The 22881-nt window shown below is 43.3% G+C and overlaps 1 protein-coding gene across 2 annotated transcripts in view; it reads right to left on the bottom strand.

Annotated features, from left to right (window-relative positions):
• Window positions 1-22881, bottom strand: part of SENP2 (SUMO specific peptidase 2) — a 47738-nt gene that overhangs the window by 24010 nt on the left and 847 nt on the right. The window contains exons 1-5 of one of the 2 annotated variants that reach the window (XM_050965507.1): window positions 17633-17673; window positions 6698-6753; window positions 4354-4487; window positions 1962-2037; window positions 1252-1333 (exon numbers count right to left, since the gene is read on the bottom strand). In XM_050965507.1, the coding sequence (XP_050821464.1) occupies window positions 1252-1333; window positions 1962-2037; window positions 4354-4487; window positions 6698-6753; window positions 17633-17658 (374 nt within the window). In that variant the 5' untranslated portion in view covers window positions 17659-17673. Of the gene's footprint in view, window positions 1-1251; window positions 1334-1961; window positions 2038-4353; window positions 4488-6697; window positions 6754-17632; window positions 17674-22881 lie in introns of those variants that run through there. The other variant, XM_050965506.1, reaches the window with a different exon arrangement.

A 22881-nucleotide genomic window follows, 5' to 3' on the forward strand; every position in this document is an offset into this window, starting at 1 on the left:
ATGCTGATACTCTGCTCCCCTCCGCTTTCTGGGGAATGTTTCGGTTTAAAAGCTAGGAGCACTAAGCCAGCTCACAGTTTAAACTTCCTATTGCAAACCATCTTAAAAGCAGCACAGCTTCCTCTTTAGCACTAAATACTATGACCAGACTGCAGCTCAAAGAGCTGAGAGCCACTAGCTGAGACAAGCCCATCGTAGTCAAAATCTTGAACCAATTCAGAAGACTCTCAGTCCATTTGAGCATGGATATCATCAGCTTCAGTACTGGCGTGAGGCCTACTCCCATGGTAACAACTCCTCCCAGGGACACAATAGTGTAACACGGGGATCAGTACCGTAGAACTAGCATCATCTTATATAGGAGTGCAGCAAGGACACTATTCAACCTCGTTTTGGGGTGGGAGGCAAACAGCAGTATTACACAGTATCCTGGCCCATTTCCTTCCAATTATTGCCATCTCTAAAACCTTGGAGAAAACGGCATCAAGAGTGTTCCAGTAGTGTCATCTAAACAGATGACCTCATGCAAAGCCCAGGTGACTCCCATCCTTTATTATATCTTGGATAATTTACACCAAGTTTCCCAATTTGTAATTGTAATTGTAATTAAAACCTCTCTCCAACAAGATACTATTCCACACTCCGGCAAATTCCAGGCACTCTTCTCCCAAAACTCCGACATTTTTGTTCCCTGAAAGCCTCCAATCTTTTGTCCCCACACATCCCTTTTTTATTTGCCCCTTCAAAGTTCTCCCATTTCTTTGTCCCCAAGAGCTCAAGAACTGACAAATCATAACTTCCCTCCCCCTTCACACTTCCAGATCCCACTTCTCCACCCAGCCACCTCTGGCCTTTGCAAGGTTCCCACAGACCTCTCTGCTCTGCCTCCCCAGCTCTTCCCCAGGCTCTCTCTCACCAGCCCTAGGTCTATTTTGTGTGTGCAATTTCCCTCCCACCTGAAGAGTCTGATGTACATTTTTCCTCCTAAAGATGAACTCACTGCTGACAAGCCAGCTTCACAGATTCCTTTACATACTTATTACCCAAACCTTTCCTTTTGGACTAGTTTTATTACTTCTTAGCGTCGAGCTGTACAAGTTTAACAGTTTAATACATTGATAGGAGACAATAGTGCAGTTCAACGGAGTGCCCGGTAATACTCCACATTTGGAAAGAGCCAAGCACTACTATATATAAACGGATTAAAAATTTTGGGGTGACGGGAGGATAAGACAGCCACAAGAATTTTACCTCAGGCAAGGCACAGTCCTGCAAGAAATAGGTACTGTCTCTTTACTGGGACAAACGCTAGCGCCACAAGATATTTTCTGATCTATGAAAAAAAGTACCAGACATTAGTAATTGTGAGAGGGGAGTGATAGAGTCTTAGAAGTTTGTATTTACAAAAGCCTCACGAAAAACAAGTGAATTTTAGTTTAGATGTGTTAAGCCACCATGTAAACTTACTTAAAAGATTTTAAGTATCACACTAGAGCATTGTCTGTCTTTTTCAGCAGCCACTTCAACAAAAGAAGTCACTTGTCTGACTAGAAACTGCTCCATTAGACTAGTGCTTTTCTATTTCAAGTTCATCATATATTACATAAGACTGCTTAGGAAGTTTTCCAGGCACACTTTACACTAATGGCACAGCCATCAGGAATGATTCACATCATAAGAGAAGGCTGTAACACTTAATGCTGAAATGGCTGCAACAATAATATCTGGACGTCAGCGGCAATGGAAGGAAGCAGGAAAGAAAGCAAGAGTTCATCCTCTAGATTTTAGAGGTACTGCTCTTACCAATTCAGAATTATAAAGCACTTTAAAAGTCTTACACAAGAGGCATCATACAAGTGGAAAGTATTAATGCTGCTGTATACCATGTGCTTGGCATTTTAGTAGATGGGGGAGGGAGAGGTAGAGGAAGGAAGAAAAAGTGGTGGCTTTGTCAGTCTTACCCAGTTGTAGCATTTCTATTCCAGGTGCAGAGTCTGTCAGTCTGTCAGTTGAAGAATCAGAAGAATTTGAAAAAGTCTTAAAAAGAACAAGGAACCATTTAAATGCAATTTGGATGTGGATCAAAGCAATCTCACAGGCTACTCACTCAAATTAGAGTTAAACCAGGCTATTCATCCCGTGACCCAGACTGACTGGTTTGGATCTTGGCAGAACATAGGTCTCTGTAGTTTCTACAAAGTGTCTTTTTAAAAAAAAAAAAAAACAAAAACACCTTTAGATCCCATAGAGACCACATGTGCACCTTTTAAAAAATCTCGCTTAATGGAGTTTTTGCTCCAAACTCCATTGACTTTACACTCATCCCCTGAGGTACTACTACATAAGAAATAATCTTGAATAAAGGTTTTCTGATCCTTGAAAGACTTAGAATTACAGCAAGTGAACAATCTTTACAGTAGTCTTCACATAAAATTAAAGAACTGAGTTCTATCCTTTAATTCCTCTCAATTGTCTCCAAACAACAACATCTTCCTAAAACCAGCAGCTTGTTCCTTGAAAACAAAAATGTTTGTGTAAACTAGCAAATTTACATGCTATTTAGAAGACAGACTAGAACATTCTAAGTCTCTTTGGATTGCCCTACTGGCGCTGATAAGGCAGAAGACTATAAACCAGATTGTCCAACCTAGAAATCTAAGAGTCCAGCTCACAGACATGCAAGCTAAGTACAGTAACTCCCCACTTAACGTCCTCTCGCTTAACGTTGTTTCAATCTTACGTCCCTGCTCAATTACAGAACATGCTCCATTTAAAGTTGTGCAGTGCTTCAGTCAAAGCCGTTTGGCTGCCTGCTTTGTCGTCAGCTGGCATCCCCCTATCAGCTCCCCTACACCACCACCCCCCCACAGCGCCTTCCCCCCACCAGCATACCCTGCAGATCAGCACCTTCCCCCTCCTCACCTGCGGCAATCAGCTGGTTTGCACCATTCGGGAGGGAAGGGGAGGCTGCGTGCCAAGTCCCTGCTCCTCCCCCCTCCCTCCTGAACACGAGCAAGGACTCAGCACACAGCCTCCCCCACCTCCCGACCGATGCAAACCAGCTGATTGCCGCAGGTAGGGTGACCAGATGTCCCGATTTTATAGGGACAGTCCCGATTTTTGGGACTGTTTCTCATATAGACTCCTATTACCCCCAACCCCATCCCAATTTTTCACACTTACTGTCTAGTCACCCTAGCCACGGGTAGGAGGCAGGGAAGGGAAGGGGGAGCCTGCATGCTGAGTCCTCGCTCCTCCTGCCTCCTGAACATCGCAAGCCAGCTGATTGCCAGGGGCAGGAGGGAGGGGGGAGGAGCAAGGACACGGCGCATCTCCCTCCTGCCCACGGCAATCAGCTGCCTTGCTGTGTTCAGGAGGCAGAGTGAGCCTGCGTGTGGTGGCCTCACTCCTCCCCCCTCCTTCCTGAACCCTGCAAGCCAGCTGACTGCTGGGGGCAGGAGGCGGGGGTGGAGGGAAGAGGAACAAGGACACGGCATGTGGAGTAAGGGGGAGGGAGGAGAGAGAGAGAGCAGCAGCAGCTTGGGGGAGGAGGGGCATGAGCGGGCCGAGGGTTGACCCCCCTGCCCCTGGTGCTTGCAGAGTAGGGGAAGCTGCCTCTGCTGCGGCACAACGTGCTTCTCCTAGCCTACAGCACCTTCAGCCTCCTTGCCTGCCTCATTGACTCCAGTGCCAGTGGGCTGTGCCTCTGTGGGGCAAGGTGGAGGCACCTCCCAACTATAGTACTGTATGGCAAAAAAATTTCCCTGGAACCCAAACCTGCCACCCCACCATTTACATTCATTCTTTTGGGGAAATTGGGATCATTTCACTTAAAGGCGCATTTTTCAGGAACATAACTACAACGTTAAGTGAGGAGTTACTGTAGAGGGGAGCTTTTGTACACTTTGCACCTAAATACCAGTTGTGTACACCTACATGCCTGTAGCTAGTGTATCTAGTAGGGCCACTTATTCAGGAAATATTTATTCATATTAGTTACCAGGACAGGAGGCATGTGGACTCTTCAAATACAACAAGCTTGAGAGCAAAATCACAACACAATTTGTAGGAGGCTAGAACAGATAGTACAATATGTAAATTTAAAATATTGTAAAGATGTCCAGGAGTAAAACAGCAGAAGTTCAGTCTCAACAAGTACTCCAATGGAGGATTCAAACTTGAATGAGGCAATACCTATGATTTTAAAAGTAACAGGCCACCACTAGCCCTTATGACCTTTGACCAAACCCAACTCTACAGTCACTAAGGAGACTGTTCCCATTCATTTATTTTGTGTTGTATGTATTCAAACATTACAGCTAGAAACAATCTTATGCCCAGAATCCCACTAACCTCATCCGTAGATTCGGCACTTTGAGCTCCATTACAAACGGATGTCTTCAGATACCTACTGGTCAGCTGGGATGGCAGTTTAATTAGATTGGTAACTCCTTGTACAGTCTTCGTCAATTTAGCGATAACATAATCTTTAAAAAACCACCACAAAAAACAAGATGACCATAAGACATTTGGTCTACAGAAGGATTTTTTCACTTTTTAAATTCAAGCACTCTCAGCTACAGTATCATTGTATGCAATAGTTTACACTTCAGGTTATTCACAACATGATCAACCTTTTCAGGCTTTATTTACAGGTATCCTTGACTGGCTGGGAAAACAGTAATCCCTTAAACTCTAGAAGACAAGCTTTTCAAAGACTTTGTACTATTGAAAATACAAAAGCAACATGCAGTCAGCCTGATGGTAGTCCTCAAGGTTAGCTGTTATTTTTGGCTCCATATCCTCTAGCACAACAGGGTGTTTTTTTTAAAGTCAGAAATTAAGTTATACTTTGGAGGTCAGCATTTATCTGAAAATAGGAGTATGATATTTAAGCATAGAAGTTTCATGCTATGTATTGTTCACAGATACTAGTTAAAATTGCTAGATACCAATTTGCTCTGTTTACGGAGACTTGTACACTGTTCAAAGTGAGGGGTAGTAGTGGTGGAACAAAAAAAGACCCTTTCATAATTTTGGTTTCCCCCAGGGCTCTCTCCAATCCTCAAAAATGCATTAACTTATGATACCACTTGACAGCCAATATTCTCAGAGAGAACAGCAATGTCCTTTGTCAGGCAAAATAACTAAAGATAGATCTTAAGTTTCATCAGTACTTGTGCTGTGAAGTAGACCTTAAGCAGAAAGGACTTCAGTGTCCACATCTCCATCTTTTCAGATAAGAGATTGCTGACTAGTTAGGTCCATCTCAAGTTATTTCAGATAGCAACAATATCTGCTCTGTTTTAACTATCTAGTGGCAGCTGGTGCCTAAAAAGTGGTGGAGCTGCAGATTGCATGCAGGCTAGGGTGCAGACTAATTGAAAAATGGGTCAGTATTAAGGGCACCACAGGGAAGTATTTTGGTGAGACCTAATGGAGGTTAGTGGGAAAGTGCAAGGCAAAAATAGGAGAGTGCCCTCTTCTTTCTCCCCATTCCTTCCCCTTTTTTGGGAGAAATGGAACACTTCATTGTCAAGGACAGCGTGTATCCATCCATGACAGCTTTGCTACGCCCTCCTAGTCCCAACCTCTCCTCTTGTAATCTAACTCTACTCTACTGCCTCCTCCCTGCCAACTCACGTTGAATGTATAATGTTTTCTCCAGGAACTCAACCTAGCCTTTCCCGCTCTCAACTCAGAAGCTTCCTAACTCCATTGGCTCCCTACAACCAGCTCCAAAACACCCAAACTCTCTCCCCTAGAAAGAAAACTGCCTTGCCCCTCAACAGCTCAGAATCCCTTCCCAAATCCCCTCAGGCTCAGACACCCCTCACCACATGCAGCTCAGAATTCTTTCCCACCCAGTTAAAACTAAATGCTATTTGTTTCAGAGTCAGGAAATGAAGAACAGCGGCAGCAAGGAGCATATGATTGGGATTTGAAATGCATCAAAGTTTTATGCCATGCTCTAGCCTCTATGCCTCCTCCCTGCGCTTCCTGAAGTTTGTGCGCTCAGGCCAGAAGTCTAGTGGCACTTTGTGTACTGCAGCACCATAGACTTCTCTCCCCACCACAGTGGCAGCATGCAGTACAGCACCCTCCAGTAAATCAGCCACTTGCAGATGTAACATGGGTGGGACTTAGCCCCATTAGCTCCTGATGATCCCCTCTTGTGGGCATCTATACAACTACACAGCAAGGATCAGCAACCTTTCAGAAGTGGTGTGCCGAGTCTTCATTTATTCATGCTAATTTAAGGTTTCGCTTGCCAGTAATATATTTGAACATTTTTAGAAGGTCTCTTTCTAGAAGTCTATAATATATAACTAAACTATTGCTGTATGTAAAGTAAATAAGGTTTTTAAAATGTTTAAGAAGCTTCATTTAAAATTAAATTAAAATGCAGGGCCCCCTGGACCAGTGGCCAGGACCCAAGCATTGACTACCACTGAAAATCAGTTCACGTGCAGCCTTCAGCACGTGTGCCATAGGTTGCCTACCCCTGAAGTAGAGTGCCTTTCTAGAAGGAGCAGGTGAGGAGGAGGAGCGGTTTGAAAAACCAAGCAGGTTATTTCAAAGTTCATAAATATACAAACAAAAGTTCTGGTCTCCTGTGTACATGAGAAAGATCTAGTCTCTAAAAAACCAACCACCACACGTTACACAAGTAGTGAGATAAGCACTAATACAATACCTAATCTCTGTCTTTTTGCTTGCCTCTGGTTAGGGTCCTCCACAGATGACTGAATGCTGAGGAAAGAACAGACCAAAGAGTTATTTGTAGCAATAGACAAGTGTTCTAAATGAGTCCCCTCCCTTACAGTCTCCAAATACAACCCAAATTAGTTTACCTGCTCCCAGGGCATCTCTTTACAGCCAGCCCTCAAGACCGTATATAGACTTCCATACAGGAATCTATTAAAGTCCCATAAGGCTGTAGCCATTGCAGAACTGACCACCACGTAATCTGTGCACATACTAGGAAGGGTCCCAAAGAGTTCCCCACGTACTCACAGACATGACTTCATATAGGCACCTCACATAACATGCCCCATATGCATCCAGTAACACACACTGGCAAAGGCAGGCAGATGCTCACATTTAGGTAATGTAATTGTATAGCGTTCATTTAAGTTTGTTACTAGCTGCAGAGTGCAATGCATGTATGGGTAAAGTTTGTCTCCTTCCTCAAAGAAAAAAAAGGAAATAGTTTTGTCAGCCTTAATACAATTAGGGTTAAATAGAGATGTTTGTACACAGGATTAAGACTCCAAAAACCACTACATAATTTATATTAAATGAGTTAAATAGAATGCTGATTAGAATACAAGATGTGGGGTGGGGGAAGCCACTACACTCGAACTCAAACATTTAAGTTATACTTGTTGCTATGCCCATGAAGTGACTGTTCTCATACACCAGTTTCCTAAAGTCAGTCACAGATACACAAGATGCTCTGCTTCAAAATGACAAAACTGGTTCTTTATAAAACCGTAACCTTTTGCATGACTTCAAGAATGCAAAGTTAGATCTTAAAGTTCATGTTCAATGGCTCCCTACTTCCACTTCAGGTCTATACCAGGGGTTCCCAACCTTTCTTTCTGAGGCCTCCCCTCAACATGCCATAAAAACTCCACGGCCCTCCTATGCCACAACAACTGTTTTCTGCATATAAAAGCCAGGGCCAGCATTAAGGGGTTGCAAGCAGGGAGACTGCCTGGGGCCCCATGCCACAAGGACCCCCATGAAGCTAAGTTGCTCAGGCTTCTGCTTTAACTCCAGGCAGCGGGGCTCAGGGCCCAGGTCTTCAACCCTGCACAGTATGGCTTAGGCTTTCTGCCCTGGGCCCCAGTGAGTCCAACACTGGTCCTGCTTGAAGCCCTGGACCCCCTAGTTGAGAACCACTGGTCTATACTACAATCTTTTGCTAGCTGCATCTGTCACGGGTGTGATTTGTGACCAACACAGCTATAGCTACAAAAGTCTTGTGACATGGTAGTACCAGCAAAGCTGTACTATTGCTGAAATAACTCTCAGTCATAGTGTGATGTCCTGATATCACTTATTGTCTCATCAGTTCCATTCCGGGTAAAACATCTCTCCTGTGTTTCCTATTCCTTTCTTATGCAATGCTAATTTGCTATGTGCTTTACAAATAAGTTTGAAGATAATATGGTGAGCCAGGAGTTAATAGTCAATAAACATGCAGTTAAAGATGCAACAAGAAGCAATTATTAAACCCCACCATTCAATTGCCATCTTTATTAATCCATTGTTTAGGAGAGAGTTTAATAAACTATTTCCAAGCCCTTATTTAGGAAGTTTGATAGTATCTTTAATAATGCTCATTTTTCACTTTTTAAATTCTCATTGTTCTACTGTTCCTCCTATTTTAGTATTCAATAGGACTACTGATGCAAACACCAAAACAGGGTTGAAAGACTCAACATTTGCAAACATAATATTTGCATTTGGGTTCTTAACAGTGTTGTAGCCATGTTGGTCCCAGGATATGAGACAAGATAGGTGAGGTAATCTCTTTTATTGGACCAACTTCTGTTGGTAGAAGGGACACACCTTTGAGCTTCGTAGACTTGCTCTTTGGGTCTGGAGAAAGTAAACCAAAGTGTCTAAACCAATACAAATTGGGACAGATTATTAAGCATATGGGGTTCATACATGCTGTAGAAGACCACTTAAAGTGGGCAAAAAGGGTTAACAGGCAGCGAGGTGTGTTATAACGTCTTGTAACGAGCTATAAAACCAGTTTCTCTAATTCCATGTTAATTCTGTTAGTGTCTAACAGATATGAATTTAAGTTCCCAGACTTGTCTTTTGAAGGTGTTGTACAGGTTTCCTTTGAGGATGAGGATTGAGATGTCAGATATGGAGGAGTCAGTTTCTGAAAAGTGCCCACCCACAGGGGATACGGTGTTTTTTGCCTTGTTATTTTTCTGAGAGTGTTCATTCGAGAGCACAGGAATTTTCTGGTTTCACTCACATTGTTGTTGGGGCATTTGATGCTTGGATGAGGTATGGATTGCAATTGTCTGATATCTTGTACAGGTTTCAAGTGTGGGGTGATAGGTGATGAGGGTGTGTGGTCAGTGGGTTTATTTTTCTTTTTCTGTATTAAAGGAGGTTCTCAGTGTATTTGGGTGTCCCTTTTCCATGATGCAATCTACTTCTCTGTTGGAGCGTCCTTGTTCAGTGAAAGCAGTTTTAAGGAAATCTGGGAGATACATCTCTCTTCAGAGAGAATTCTGTAGTGCCTGGCTGTAGGTAAATTTGTTGGTGGGTTGCGGGGGGAAGACAGGGTTTGCTGGATCTGTGAACGTAATTGTGGTGATCCATAGGTTTCTCATAAATAGTCTTTGCAGGGTTCCATTGTTGAAGCTCACCATGGTGTCCAGGAAGTTGACGCTGGTGTGGGATTGTTCTGGAGAGTTTGATGGGATGGGTGATGGTTGAAGTTATAGAGGAAATCTATGGAGGGAGTTTAGATAATCTGTTCAGAGAATGAAAATATCATTGATTTATCTCAGTGTATATCATTGGTTTCATGGTGCATTCTTCCAGAAATTCTTCCAGGTGGCCCATGAATAGGCTGGGCTACTGGGGGAGCCATCTAGTCCAAACCTTAGGAAAAGCCATGGGTATTAAGTATTCATTTTTAAAGGCGAAGTTGTTGTGAGAGAATGAAATGGATGAGTCTAGTGATGAGCTTAGGCTAGATTTCCAAGTTTGTTTGTTTTTTTACGTTATCTTGTAGGTATGAGACGAACAGCAATGCCATCATGGGAAGGATGGTGGTGTACAAGGAGGTGACAGATAGTAATCTGTGGGAGGTTGCTAATGTTGTAGAGTTTCTGGAAGGAGTTAGTAGTGTTTTGGAGGAAGCTGACCCTTTCTGTGGTAAGTGATCTGAGGTGGTGAGTGGTTTCTGTAAATCCTGATATTCCTTCAGTAGAAGTGCTGTGGCCAGATATGATGGGTCTGCCTAGGTTCCCTGGGGAGGCATGTAGAAGGTTCTGGGGAGTTGGTTTGCAGGAAATGATGTAAAGTTTTTTCTTGGAGTTGCTGGGAAAGGATTTGATTGTATCTTTACATTCCTGCTTGAACTGGTTTCTTTAACTTTCAACTGAAGTTTTAAGTCACTGTTAGAATTAGCCTCAGCATTTTAAAGACTTTATGCAAAGTGAAAATGTCAGACTACAAAGGCCAAGATTTAGTAATTTAGGATTTAGTAATCCTGGGTGCTGCAATTTTTTGACACTCTACTTGAGACACCCTGAAGGAACTGTTAGTTAAATTGGGGAACTGTTAGTTAAACTGGAAAAGATGGGGGATGAATATGAAAGTTGTAAGGTGGATAAGGAACTGGTTAAAGGGGAGACTCCAGCAGGTCGTATTGAAAGGTGAACTGTCAGGCTGGAAGGAGGTCACTAGTGGAGTCCCTCAAGGATCGGTTTTGGGACCGATCTTATTTAACCTTTTTATTACTGACCTTGGCACAAACAGCGGGAATGTGCTAATAAAGTTTGCGGATGACACAAAGCTGGGGGTATTGCTAACACGGAGAAGGACAGGGATACTATTCAGGAAGATCTGAACCACCTTGTAAACTGGAGTAATAGAAATAGGATGAAATACAATAGTGAAAAGTGCAAGGTCATGCGCTTAGGGATTAATAATAAGAATTTTAGATATACGTTGGGGGCGCATCAGTTGGAAGCGACGGAGGAGGAGAAGGACCTTGGGGTATTGGTTGATAGCAGGATGACTATGAGTCGCCAATGTGATACGGCTGTTAAAAAAGCAAATGCGATTTTGGGATGCATCAGGTGGAGTATTTCCAGCAAGGATAAGGAGGTGTTAGTACCGTTATATAAGGCGTTGGTGAGACCCCATCTGGAATACTGTGTGCAGTTCTGGTGTCCCATGTTCAAGAAGGATGAATTCAAACTGGAACAGGTTCAGAGACGGGCTACGAGGATGATCCGAGGAATGGAAAAACTGCCTTTTGAAAGGAGACTCAAAGAGCTTGACTTGTTTAGCCTGGCCAAAAGAAGGCTGCGGGGGGATATGCTTGCTCTATATAAATATATCAGGGGGGTTAACGTTAGGGAGGGAGAGGAATTATTTAAGTTTAGTACTAATGTAGGCACGAGGACGAATGGGTATAAACTGGATATTAGGAAGTTTAGACTTGAAATTAGACGAAGGTTTCTAACCATTAGGGGAGTGAAGTTCTGGAACAGCCTTCCGAGGGAAGTAGTAGGGGCAAAAGACTTTTCTGGCTTTAAGACAAAACTTGATAAGTATATGGAGGGGATGTTATGATAGAATCGTTAATTTGGGCAATTGATCTTGGATTATCACCAGATAGGTCTACTCAATGGTCTGCGGGGAGATGTTGGATGGGATGGGAACTGAGTTACTGCAGAGAATTCCTTCTTGGGTGCTGGCTGGTGAGTCTTGCCCACATGCTCAGGGTTTAGCTGATCGCCATATTTGGGGTCGGGAAGGAATTTTCCTCCAGGGCGGATTGGCAGGGGCCCTGGAGGTTTTTTGCCTTCCCCTGCAGCGTGGGGCACGGGTCGCTTGCTGGTGTATTCTCTGCAGCTTGAGGTCTTCAAACCAATTTTGAGGATTTCAATAACTCGGTCCTGGGTTAGGGGTTGTTATAAAATTGGATGGGTGGGGTTCTGTGGCCTGCCTTGTGCGGGAGGTCAGACTAGATGATCATATTGGTCCCTTCTGACCTATGAGTCTTGATTCCACTGCTCTACAGCCAAAATGCTTCTGAAATAAATGTAGTCCAACTGTACTAATTCTGGGTCACTGACAATGAAAATGATGCTTAAAATTGTTGATTGGCTCTAGTTTTCAAGATATATACTGACCCAGTAGCATACGACCCTTGACTTGGGAATGGTGGAGGATAAGTGAGTTATAAAGGGAAGGGATCTCAATTTAAACCAGAAATGACTAAAATACATCTGTGACTGGATCTATGAATAAATCTATGACTGGGTTTGGACAGTACTTGCTTTTTAGGCAAAACAATGAATGATGGAATCTGAAGCTGGTATTGCGTCATACATGACATGAATTTCATCACGTTATTCCTAGAAGTCATGGATGATGCAATCATAATGAAGCTTACATCACTCTGCTGAACAAATTCCCCTATATCAGCTCTAGAAATCATACAGTGTCGTGCTCTCTTATTTGTCAGTGTTTGATTTTGCAAAGGGACACATTTCCGTTTAGCCAAAGTGCGCAGAGATGCCTCATATTTGTGTGAACAGTGCAGATAACTTCTGCTATGTTTGTGGTGAAGTGACTTTTGCATCACAAAAGCACAGTATAACCACTATGGTTAAGAAAGCCTATCACCTTTATTTTGGCTGCAAAATTGGAGATCAGGACAAGAGGTAGGCCACACACATATGCTGCAACACTTGTGCAACAAATCTTCGCCAGTGGTTGAACAGGAAAAGGGAATCTATGCCTTTTGCAGTGCCAATGATTTGGAGAGAGCCAACAGATCATACCAGCAATTGTTACTTCTGCATGGTGCCTCCAGTTGGGAAAGGTGTGTCAAAGAGGAAAAAGTGGACTGTGCATTATCCAAACATTCCATCAGCTATACGCCCAGTACCCCACGGAGAAGGACTGCTGGTTCCTGATGCACCAGAATCACTCTCACTTGAGTCAGACGAGGAAGAGGAAGAGGATGAAACTTCTGGTCCTGAACCATCAATGTCACAGGACCCACATTTTCTCCCATCCTCCTCCTCTGAACCACACCTCATAACACAAGGTGAACTGAATAACCTTGTCAGGGATTTGGAACTACCCAAGAATAAGGCAGAGCTGTTGGGCTCCAGACTACAGCAGTGGAATCTCCTGGCAGGCTATCAGGGCAAATGGAGCCCATCAATGCTTGCAGACTACTGCTGGACAGTGACAAGAGGTGCTCCATTTAATTAATACAAGAGACAAGCCAAGAAGAGCCGAGTAGACACTGAATAGGACTAAACTAGGCACATAATAGTTTTTTGCCTTTTGTTTCATAATAAATTTATATAACCCTTTTGCTGATTTTTAAAGTGTTACATAAACAGGACAGGTGAAATATCATGTAAAGCAACCATAAACACATGAAAAGACCTAGGTTTACATTTATGATTAAAACTACTATCTACACAATATACATAGACATAAAATATAAAAACTTAAATATCTTAGAAACAGTAGCCAGTTGTTTTAATTGTCATATTTGAATTCAGCACATCAAAATACATAATAAATATCACATTTTATCTCTGAAGCAGACGACTTCTCAAAAATTGTAGACCAGTGTTCTCAGAGGGTGGGCACTCAATGCTTTCTGAAAAAGTCAGATGCCCCCTTGAACTAAGTATCATGTTACAGCTCCAAAGCCACAAGAAAAGGGGAAGATAGCCTGACCAAGTTAAAAGTATGGCTTCAGCTTGTTTGTTCTTATGATAAAGGATCAAAAAATGTATAAGTGTGCTGCCATCATACTTGACCTAAACTTCTGAAATTAACCTGTCAAGTAAGGGGATCAGATCAGAAGGCGGCAAAGTAATCAAATGAACAACTTTAATACACTACTGTCCCCTCTTCACTTCTCCCAAGCTCCAACTAGGGCAGGGCTCAGCAACCTTTGGCACTCGGCCCACCACGGTAAGCCCCCTGGCAGGCCAGGCCAGTTTCTTAACCTGCCGCATCCACAAGTTCGGCCAATTGCAGCTCCCAGTGGCCACGGTTCGCCATTTCAGGCCAATGGGGCTGTGGGAAGGGTGGCCAGCACATCCCTTGGCCGAAGCTGTTTCCCACAGCTCCCATTGGCCTGGAGCAACAAACCGCGGCCAGTAGGAGCTGCGATCGGCCAAACCTGCAGACGCAGCAGGTAAAGAAACTGGCCCAGCCTGCCAGAGGGCTTACCCTGGCAGGCCACATGCCAAAGATTGCCAGTCCCTGAACTATGGACTAATTCACCTCCACTACCTATTCTCCTAGTTACTGTGACAGGGTATGACTGCCCTGTAGCACTCCCTGCTGTGTGAGTGTGGCACCTCCTCAGTGTCTTCTGGCTCTCCCAGGGTTCAAGCAGCTCAGCCTTCAAGTGGTTCACTGAGTTCAATCCTTTTTATCCTTTTGGAATAACAAATCCTGACAAAAAGCCCCAAAAACACAAAGTGGTTCTGGCAATCAGGTCTCTGAAACCTGCCTGCTGGTCCCTATTGCCCAAGCCTTCTGGGTTACCTTTCACCTCTGAGTTTCCTTAAAAAGGAGCCCCAGCCCAACCCCTGGAGCAGAGTAGTTCAGGCAGTTACTGTCTCTTCTCATTAACCCAGGAGCCCCAGCTCTCCTTCTTTGAGCTAGGATGGAAGTTAGCCAGTTGTAGGGCCTTAGCCAGCTTCTCCCTCAGCTGAACTCTTCCACCTCCCCCAATCAGTCCTCAGGCTCAGAGGGTTCTGTGAGCCAGTCTTCTCCTGCTGGTGTCTGCCCTGCTATGAAGGAAGAGGCATTTATTGCTGGTCCTCTTCTCCCAGCTCATCCCCAACTGGCTGGATAAGAAGGAAGCCTTGACTTGTTCTCTCTGCAAGGCTCCCAAGCCCTATGCCCTTAAAAACAAAGTAACAGATTTCCTTTCAAGTACCTGGTACTGCTTCCTCTCTATCAACATCTCCTACATCCATGTCAAGTATCAGAGGGGTAGCCGTGTCAGTCTGGATCTGCAAAAGCAGCAAAGAATCCTGTGGCACCTTATAGACTAACAGACCTTTTGGAGCATGAGCTTTCATGGGTGAATATCCACTTCGTCGGATGCATACATCCATGTGTGTGTCTGTCTTGGATATTTCAAAATCCTAAAAAGGCCACACCATGCAATGGAATGGGCTAACCTCAAGGCACTACTGCCTTTAAGAGGGCAGGCTATTCGGTCATAGGCCACATATGACTTGTATCTGAGCACCTCACACTCATTAATCACAACCACAGTTAGGTAAGGAAGTGCTATTAACCCCATTTTTCAGATGGGGGAACAGACGCCAAAAGAAACTGAGAAAGTAAATGATTCAGCCCAGGTTTCACAGGAAGCACATGGTGAAGCAAGGTCTTGAACCCAACATTCATGTTCCAGGCTCCTGCCCTTACACTCAGCCATCCCAACTCTCATGCAGACAGGACTATCAAAAGACCAATACAGATCCAATAACTGTGCATAAGACATGCATGAAGATAAGTATATTTTTGGACCATAATATAAATATTGAATGTGTGAAAGCAGAGGATTTTTAAGCAAAGTCTGCTCCTTTAAAGTATCATTCAATTCAATGCATTCTGTATGGTCTGGTAGGTCATACACAACTGGAGTAGGACAGAGGTCCAAAGTATCCTTGTGTGTTAACAGCTCAATTTCAGCAAGTGAGTAAAGTCAGTTCACCCCTTTAATGAAAGCTGACTGCACATTTCCCAGCAGACAGAGCATTATCAGTTAAGGCCTGGTCTACACCTAAAACTTAGACTGACCTAGCAATATCTCTCAGGGGTATGAAAGATTAACACTTCTGAGACACACAATTAAGCTCAACTAAGCAGGAAAATAGACACCGCTAGGGCGACAGAAGAACTCTCTCGACCTAGCTACCACCTCTCAAGTGAGTGGATTCACCACAGTGACAAAACCCCTTCTATCACTATTGTGTCTACACTGCTGTGCTGCAGTTGTGTTGTAGTGTAGCCATACCCTAAAGTAAAAGGGCTTTTCTATGCTATATTCACTGCACAATGTTCACAGTTGTCAAATATTTAACTCTGTGGTAAGAGGATTCAAGTATTAGCTCTTCTGTTCAAGTTAATTTTCCCTCTAGTTTTCACAGAGTATTCAACAGTTGGGTGATTGTCATCTTGAGATTTTGTCCATTATTAGGGATCAGTTGTGTGCCAAATCAGGTTCTGATCACTGACCACGACTATCTGTCCCTTTCCCTTCAACAGTTTGAGTGTAACTTCTGAGAGTTGTCTACACTAGAAATGATATCACCTTTGCTCTTGTAGCATTGACACTTATTACAGCAATGGAAGACGTTCTTCTGTCTCAGAAGTAAGTCCGCCTCTCTGAAAAGCAGTAGTGAGGTCAATCAGAAAATTCTTCCATCAACCTAGCAGCGTCTACAATGGGACTTAGGTTGGCTTAACCACATTTTTCACAGCTTCAACCAATGTAGTTAAGTCAACCTAACTTTGTAGCATAGACCAGGCCTGAAGAAGAAAGTCAGAAATTCTCAAGCCTAGATTCTGACTTTAAGGCCAGAAGAGACCATCATGAGTCCAGTCCAACCTCCTGCACATCATGGGCTGCAGAACCTCACCCAGCCACTCTAGTAACTGAGCCAGAGATTATGGGTCTATTACCAAAGTCCTCAAATCTTGATTTAAGAGTTTAAATTAGAGAATTTACTCAAGTTCAGGTGTTCTCAAACTGTTGACTGGGACCCCAGAGTGGATCACAACCCCATTTTAATGGGGTTGCCAGTGCTGGCTTTAGACTTGCTGTGGCCCAAGGCCAGAGCTGAAGCCAAAGCTCGAGCCCCACCACCCAAGGTCAAAGCCCAAGGGTTTCAACTTTGAGTGATGGGGCTCAGGTTACAGGCTCCCAACTTGGGGTTGAAGCCTTTGGGTTTGAGCTTTGGCCTCCCGAACCCCAGAGCGGTGGGGCTTGGGCTTTGGCCCCCCTGCCTGGGGCAGCGGAGCCTGAGCAGACTCAGGCTTCAGTCCTCCCTCCTGGGGGTCATGTAGTATTTTTTGTCATCAGATGGGGGCCACGGTGCAATGAAGTTTGAGAACCTCTGCTCTAGTTCAAGCCAGCAAGTGACTACAGAGGAAGGTAAAAAGCCCAGGGTCTCTGCCAATCTGAGTTGGGAAAAATTCCTTCCTGACCCCATATATGGCAATCAGTTAGACCCTGAGCATATAGGCGAGACCCACTAGCCAAACACCTGAAAAAGAATTCTCTGTAGTAACTCAGACCTACCCATGCGATATCCTAGCTCTGGTTGTTGAAGTTATTTGCTAAGAACAGTCACAGATGAATGGGCCATCTGTCACTGTAGGCAATCATACTATCCTGTCCATTTTTGAAACCAGTTGTTTTTTTGGTCCCCACTGCTCCCCTTGGAAGGCTGTTCCAGAACTTCACTCCTCTGATAGTTACAGGAGTAACAATAGCCAGTGAGCAAACAGCAGAAAGGAGGAACCCTGAGTTTACTTCCCACTCCATACCCCCCCAAAAAGACACTAGATATCAACTATCTTTCACTGTCACAATTTAACCTTTATCACTGGCTTGACTGAGGGAGGAGTAAAATGCCTTTGAAATGCAAGCTTAAAAAACTGGATCAAGATTTTAAACTTAGACGATCCAGATGTAGGAGCGAGCACGCCCAGTAAGCCAACATTAGTGTCTCTCCTGCTTTGACAGGACAGTGCCCATCAATGTTCATCACTGCAACACATCTTACTTTCTTTAATAACTGTACAATAAACCAGGCTTTATATTCGTGGAACAACCCTTACATATACGTACGTAAGATCAGGCCCTGTCCTTTTCATACCCTTTTTTCCAATCAATGTGGAGGGCAGTTGGTTGGGACATACAACTTAATGCTGTAAAAAAGAAGTCAAATTTTCATTTGTTAATTGCAAAGAGATTAATGCTGCACTCCAGATGTACAGTACAATAATGGTTAAGCTGTTTCTCCCTCCCTCATTTAATCTCCCTTGCCCAACTCTAATTCATAGCTTTTCACCCTTCTTCCATTATAGCAGCACTGCCTATGCTATGCATATTACATTCTGCTCCTGATGTGCACATGTACCAGGCAAAACAGGAAGTGAAGCACTGATCAAGAACAAAAACTAACTATAGAACTAAGGGGCTCCATGCAGGGTCTCTCTCCAGAAGAAAAATAAGCCACCAAGAGAGACTTTTGGTAAAGCGCCCTCCCCTCTAGCAAGCTGACGTTTCCTAATTTTTGAATGCTTGACTTTGCAACCTAAACAGATTTCTTGTCAGTTTATAAAAAGTGAGAACATTTTGCTATACTGCTTTTTTAAAAACAAATTGCGTGCAGCTAATCCCTTACTTCCTCTTTCAAGCCTCAGAGTTTATACCCACCAGCACAGACCTCTGTCGCTTTAGCAGTTATTCTGTTTTTGGATGCCAATAGAGCAATGACATTCTAAGTTTGCCTTGAAGGACTTCATCTTTTGCTTCTTAGTAACCATGCAGCAAGATTAATAGTTGAAGTACAGTAACTCCCCACTTATCGTCCTCTCACTTAACACTGTTTCGATCTTATGCCCCTGCTCCACCACAGAACATGCTCGTTTAAAATTGTGCAATGCTCCGCTAGTCGTTTGGCTGCCAGCTTTGTCCACAGCTAGTAGCCCTGTTATCAGCCCCCTTACACCCCACTCCGCCAGTGCCTCCCGCCCACTGGCAGACCCGTGGATCAGCACCTTCCCCCTGATCCCCCGTCCTCCTGCCCGCAGCAATCAGCTGGTTTGCGGTGCTCAGGAAGCGGAGGGGTGGCAGAGTGAGGATTCGGCATGCAGGCTCCCCCCTCCCTCACCTCCTGAACACCGCAAACCAGCCGATTGCCATGGGCAGAAGGCAGGGGAGAGGGGGGAACATGCACACTGAGTGCTTGCTCTTCCTCCCTCCCTCCTGAACACCACAAACCAGCTGATTGCCACGGGCAGGGGAGGGAGGGTGGAAGAGCGAAGACACGGTGTGTGGAGAAAAGGGGTAAGAGGTGGGGAGGGGAAGAGGTGGGTTAAGGGTGGATGCTTGGGGGAAAGGCTGGAGAGGGTAGGCCAAGGGTTGAGCCCCCCAGCCCTAGTGCTTGCAAAGTAGAGGAAGCTGCTGCTGAGAAACGTGCTTCTCCTAGCCTATGGCACCTTCTGCCTCCTTGTCTGCGGTGCCAGTGGGCGGTGCCTGTGTGGGTTAAGTCAGGGGCACCTCCCATTGCTTCACACTCACCAATGATGTTCCCATTGCTTCATACTCAGCAATGATGATTGTATTAAACTGTATCTTTAAAATAGTTATAAGTTTTAAATTGCTTGTTTAAAATGATTTAAAATGTATATAATGCCTTTTGTCTGACAAAAAAAATTTCCCTGGAATCTACCCCCCCCTTACATTAATTCTTATGGGGAAATTAGATTTGCTTAAAGTCACATTTTTCAGGAGCATAACTATGTTAAGTGAGGAGTTACTGTATCATAAATGCTTCTCAAAACAGCAGGCAGCCAGCCTTCTTACAGCAACTTAATGAAACTTTGGAATTTCTGTCACTACTACATTTGGGATTATTAGGGTTTCATCCAGACTTCAACCTTTGTAGAATCTTCTGGTTGAGCAAACTGGAAAACATACAGAAGCTGCTTGGGCCATCTTTATGTGTGCGCATGCATCTGCTCTTCATTACCCAAAGGGATGAGGTTCTTCCCTCAGGTAAGAAGGAAAATTTGACGCTCACTCCAAAAACTTCAGGGCCTTGACTACGTGAGAAAGTTACAATTTAAAATGTGATCTTTAACCTGCTTTGGTTAGACTAATGCAGACCTCCACATAGGCATGCTTCATTTGGTTTAAAGTGGCTTTATTTCAAAATACCTAAATCAATTCCTACACAACCCAAAATATACCAAAATAAGACTGGTTTGAATTAATGGATTGCCACCTCAGCTTTTTGCACTGGTTTAAATTTACATTACATTAAACCTGTTAAATTTTCTCCTATAGACAAGGCGTCTAGGTATTCAGCTGTCTGTAGATCAGGGAGAGGGAGCCTGAACAATCTCCACAATGATTTTCCTTTGATATGCAATGTCTTCTGCAGCAAGAGGATTCTCTGCTCAGTCCAGGTCAGGATAACATCACATTCCAACAGAAAAACCACTGATCCTTGTAATTCCTTCATGGCCGATCTATTCTATTGCTGCATTGAATACTAAGAGCTTGAAGCTCACAGAGAAGTCTGGAAGCTACCAGATGCATGCCTATTATACAGCTGATAAGCAAACAGTTCTAACCATCAGGCCCTCTACTGATGTCTGATAAGCTCATGCCCCAGCTGGCTAGGCTCTTTTCTTGTTAAGCACCCCCGGAACAGACATAAAATGGTGATCTCTTTAAGGTGCTCTGAACATCCTGCCAGAGATAAAGGGCCTCTCAACTACCAAAACTGAAAGCTTGTTTTCCAATATGACCAATCACGGGACAAAGTTTGGAAGAGGCCTCATGTTATTTTCATCTTGATGCCATCACTACCATTGATACAAAATTTGTATCCACATCCAATCCACAAAAGTGGTCCATGGATATCCGCATCCATGGATATGGATATAAAGCAGATATTCACAGATTTCACAGGGCTCTAACAATCACATCTTCAGGCTTCAGTACTTTTTGAAAAAGAGTATCCTTTGACCACATCAGTCAGTACTTCCAAATGTGTTAAGTCTGTAGAATGTCAAAAGCCACGTCTCTGCAGAAGTCTTCTTGCTTACTTGGCAAGCTGCTCAGGACATTAGAAAATTCTGGACTCAAGAATGCATGTGGATCCTTTTTCCTTAACCAGCATACTAATCGGAGCTACAATTGGCTCTACCAAATGTCTGAATATTCTGGGAAATGCCCTACTCACAATGGACCTGAATACAAATTGCCATAATACAATCTGAGAAAACTTGAGTCTTCCTAATCAGACTATGAAACAGGTATCTGCAGGGCCTATGAAAGCCAAGTTCTTAAGTGAGTATAAACAGTGAATACTGAAACTAGTATTCCCAGTTCCCATTGGTTCTCTGAAGTTGAGTACAGTGTTAATATCACTTATTTCAAAATAAATAGGAAAGTTACGTTCCTGGAGTTACACTTTTCTTAAGAACCTTCTCCAAAGCTTCTGTTTCTAACAGAAGTCAGATGCTTCTTGTATACCACTACTTTTGGAAGAAAATGACTCAAACTAAAGTGACAGGTGAAGTATAAAATCTTAGTTCAAAATTGGAGGTGCTGTAACCTTGGGCCTGGACAGCCTCATGAACTCAAAAGTCAGGAGTTTAAAATCCAGCACAGGATTGTGGATATGCAGGAATTTCTTCTCCTATTACACACACTAGTCTTGCTACTTCCCCAGAGAAAGATTGAAAATGAAGCTCAACATGGAAAACTAAAGAAAAACAAGGATTAACACATTCAGTTGGAGAGAGAACATTAGGAAGCAGTAACGTTAACAGAAAACTAAGGGTTATGGACAGAAAACTGGGCCCACATTTGCAATACAATACAGCAGTAAAGAATAATACAACTTTGGATTTTATAGTCAAGTGCATCAGGACAGAGCAGGAGGCAACTGTCCTTCTCTACAGTGCTGTCTTGACCCCACCCAGAATACTGCTTTCTGATACTGAGGTAAATGCCAAAAGGACAAATTCTGAGAAAAGCAATAAGAGTTGGGGGGGAGGGGGAGAAGAGAGCATGCACAGAGAAAATTTTTAGCTTCCCTCCTAAACAGGAAATATTGCACAGAACTCCTAAGTAGACAGATATGATCAAACCTTTCAGACACTGGGAAACTTAACACAAAAGAAAGGAGAATGAGCAGTACAAGGGGATGTAACTGCCATTAATAGGATTAAAGATCAAGCTCAGGCTGAATATCAGGGGAAAAAGATTTGTGATAGTGATATTTCAAACCTCTCCCCTTTTGAGATATTTAAAGCAAACAGAATAAAGCACTAGACAGTATCCTATGGATCAGAGTCTTTTCCTTCTCAATGGTTCAATTTCTCATACTGCCCATCAGTCACTTTCTACAGAGTTAGTGTCTAGGTTTCTGCACAAGTTATACACCTAAGGCTTTCTTCATGGTTCGCTGCAGGAGTGGGAGTAGAGTGAACAAGACTGTTAATTTAAACGATCATGTTTTTCAAGGGTAAAGATGACCAAGGAGCAAATATACACAAGGTGAAACAGCAGCAAAGAATCCTGTGGCACCTTATAGACTAACAGACATTTTGGAGCATGAGCTTTCGTGGGTGAATACCCACTTCGTCAGATACTAAGGTGAAAGAAGACAACCAAAAATTCTCAGCAGAACACACAAAAAATTATGTAGTTCTCAGTAAACACTTTGAAGCTAGCAGTCTAACACTTCTAGTCCAAATGGGACACCAACAATTTCAAAAGTCACATCTGTCAGATGATTTACCACCTAACATCCAAGATTACGATAACTGAAGTACAAAAAAACTACACACCACTTTTCAGTTGTATCACTTGTGGTTTTGATACTGACTGGACACAAAACTATCATTGTTTCCTCTATACAGTCAGTTCCTACTTTTATTTGTTGGGTCTTACACACAGCAATAAGGGAGTGAAAACATTTTTCAAAATAAGTGTAAAACCATAAGACAACAGGAAACACCTGTTCAAGTTCTTAAAGGTAATCTTAAACTAAATATAGTATTTCTATTTAGATTTCAAGTTGAATAGGAACTTAATTGATTTAATTGCCAAACATTCCAAAATAACCTTCTGCTAATATTCATGTTTGTTTCAAAAACTTTAAACCTTGTAGAGCATATCATATTCTTTACAATGTATTCTCCAACTTTGGGAATTCACAAAACAATTGCTTTCACCTTAAGAGCAATTAGACAGTCAGACATACTCAATATGCTAGGCATATACCTACCTCCACTCCCAAATTTATAAGCCATGTTTGCCTTCATGAAAGACAGTCAGACAGTTCTCCCCAT

Source organism: Gopherus flavomarginatus, chromosome 8, assembly GCF_025201925.1.
Source record: "Gopherus flavomarginatus isolate rGopFla2 chromosome 8, rGopFla2.mat.asm, whole genome shotgun sequence".
In the NCBI taxonomy this organism is placed as follows: Eukaryota; Metazoa; Chordata; order Testudines; family Testudinidae; genus Gopherus; species Gopherus flavomarginatus.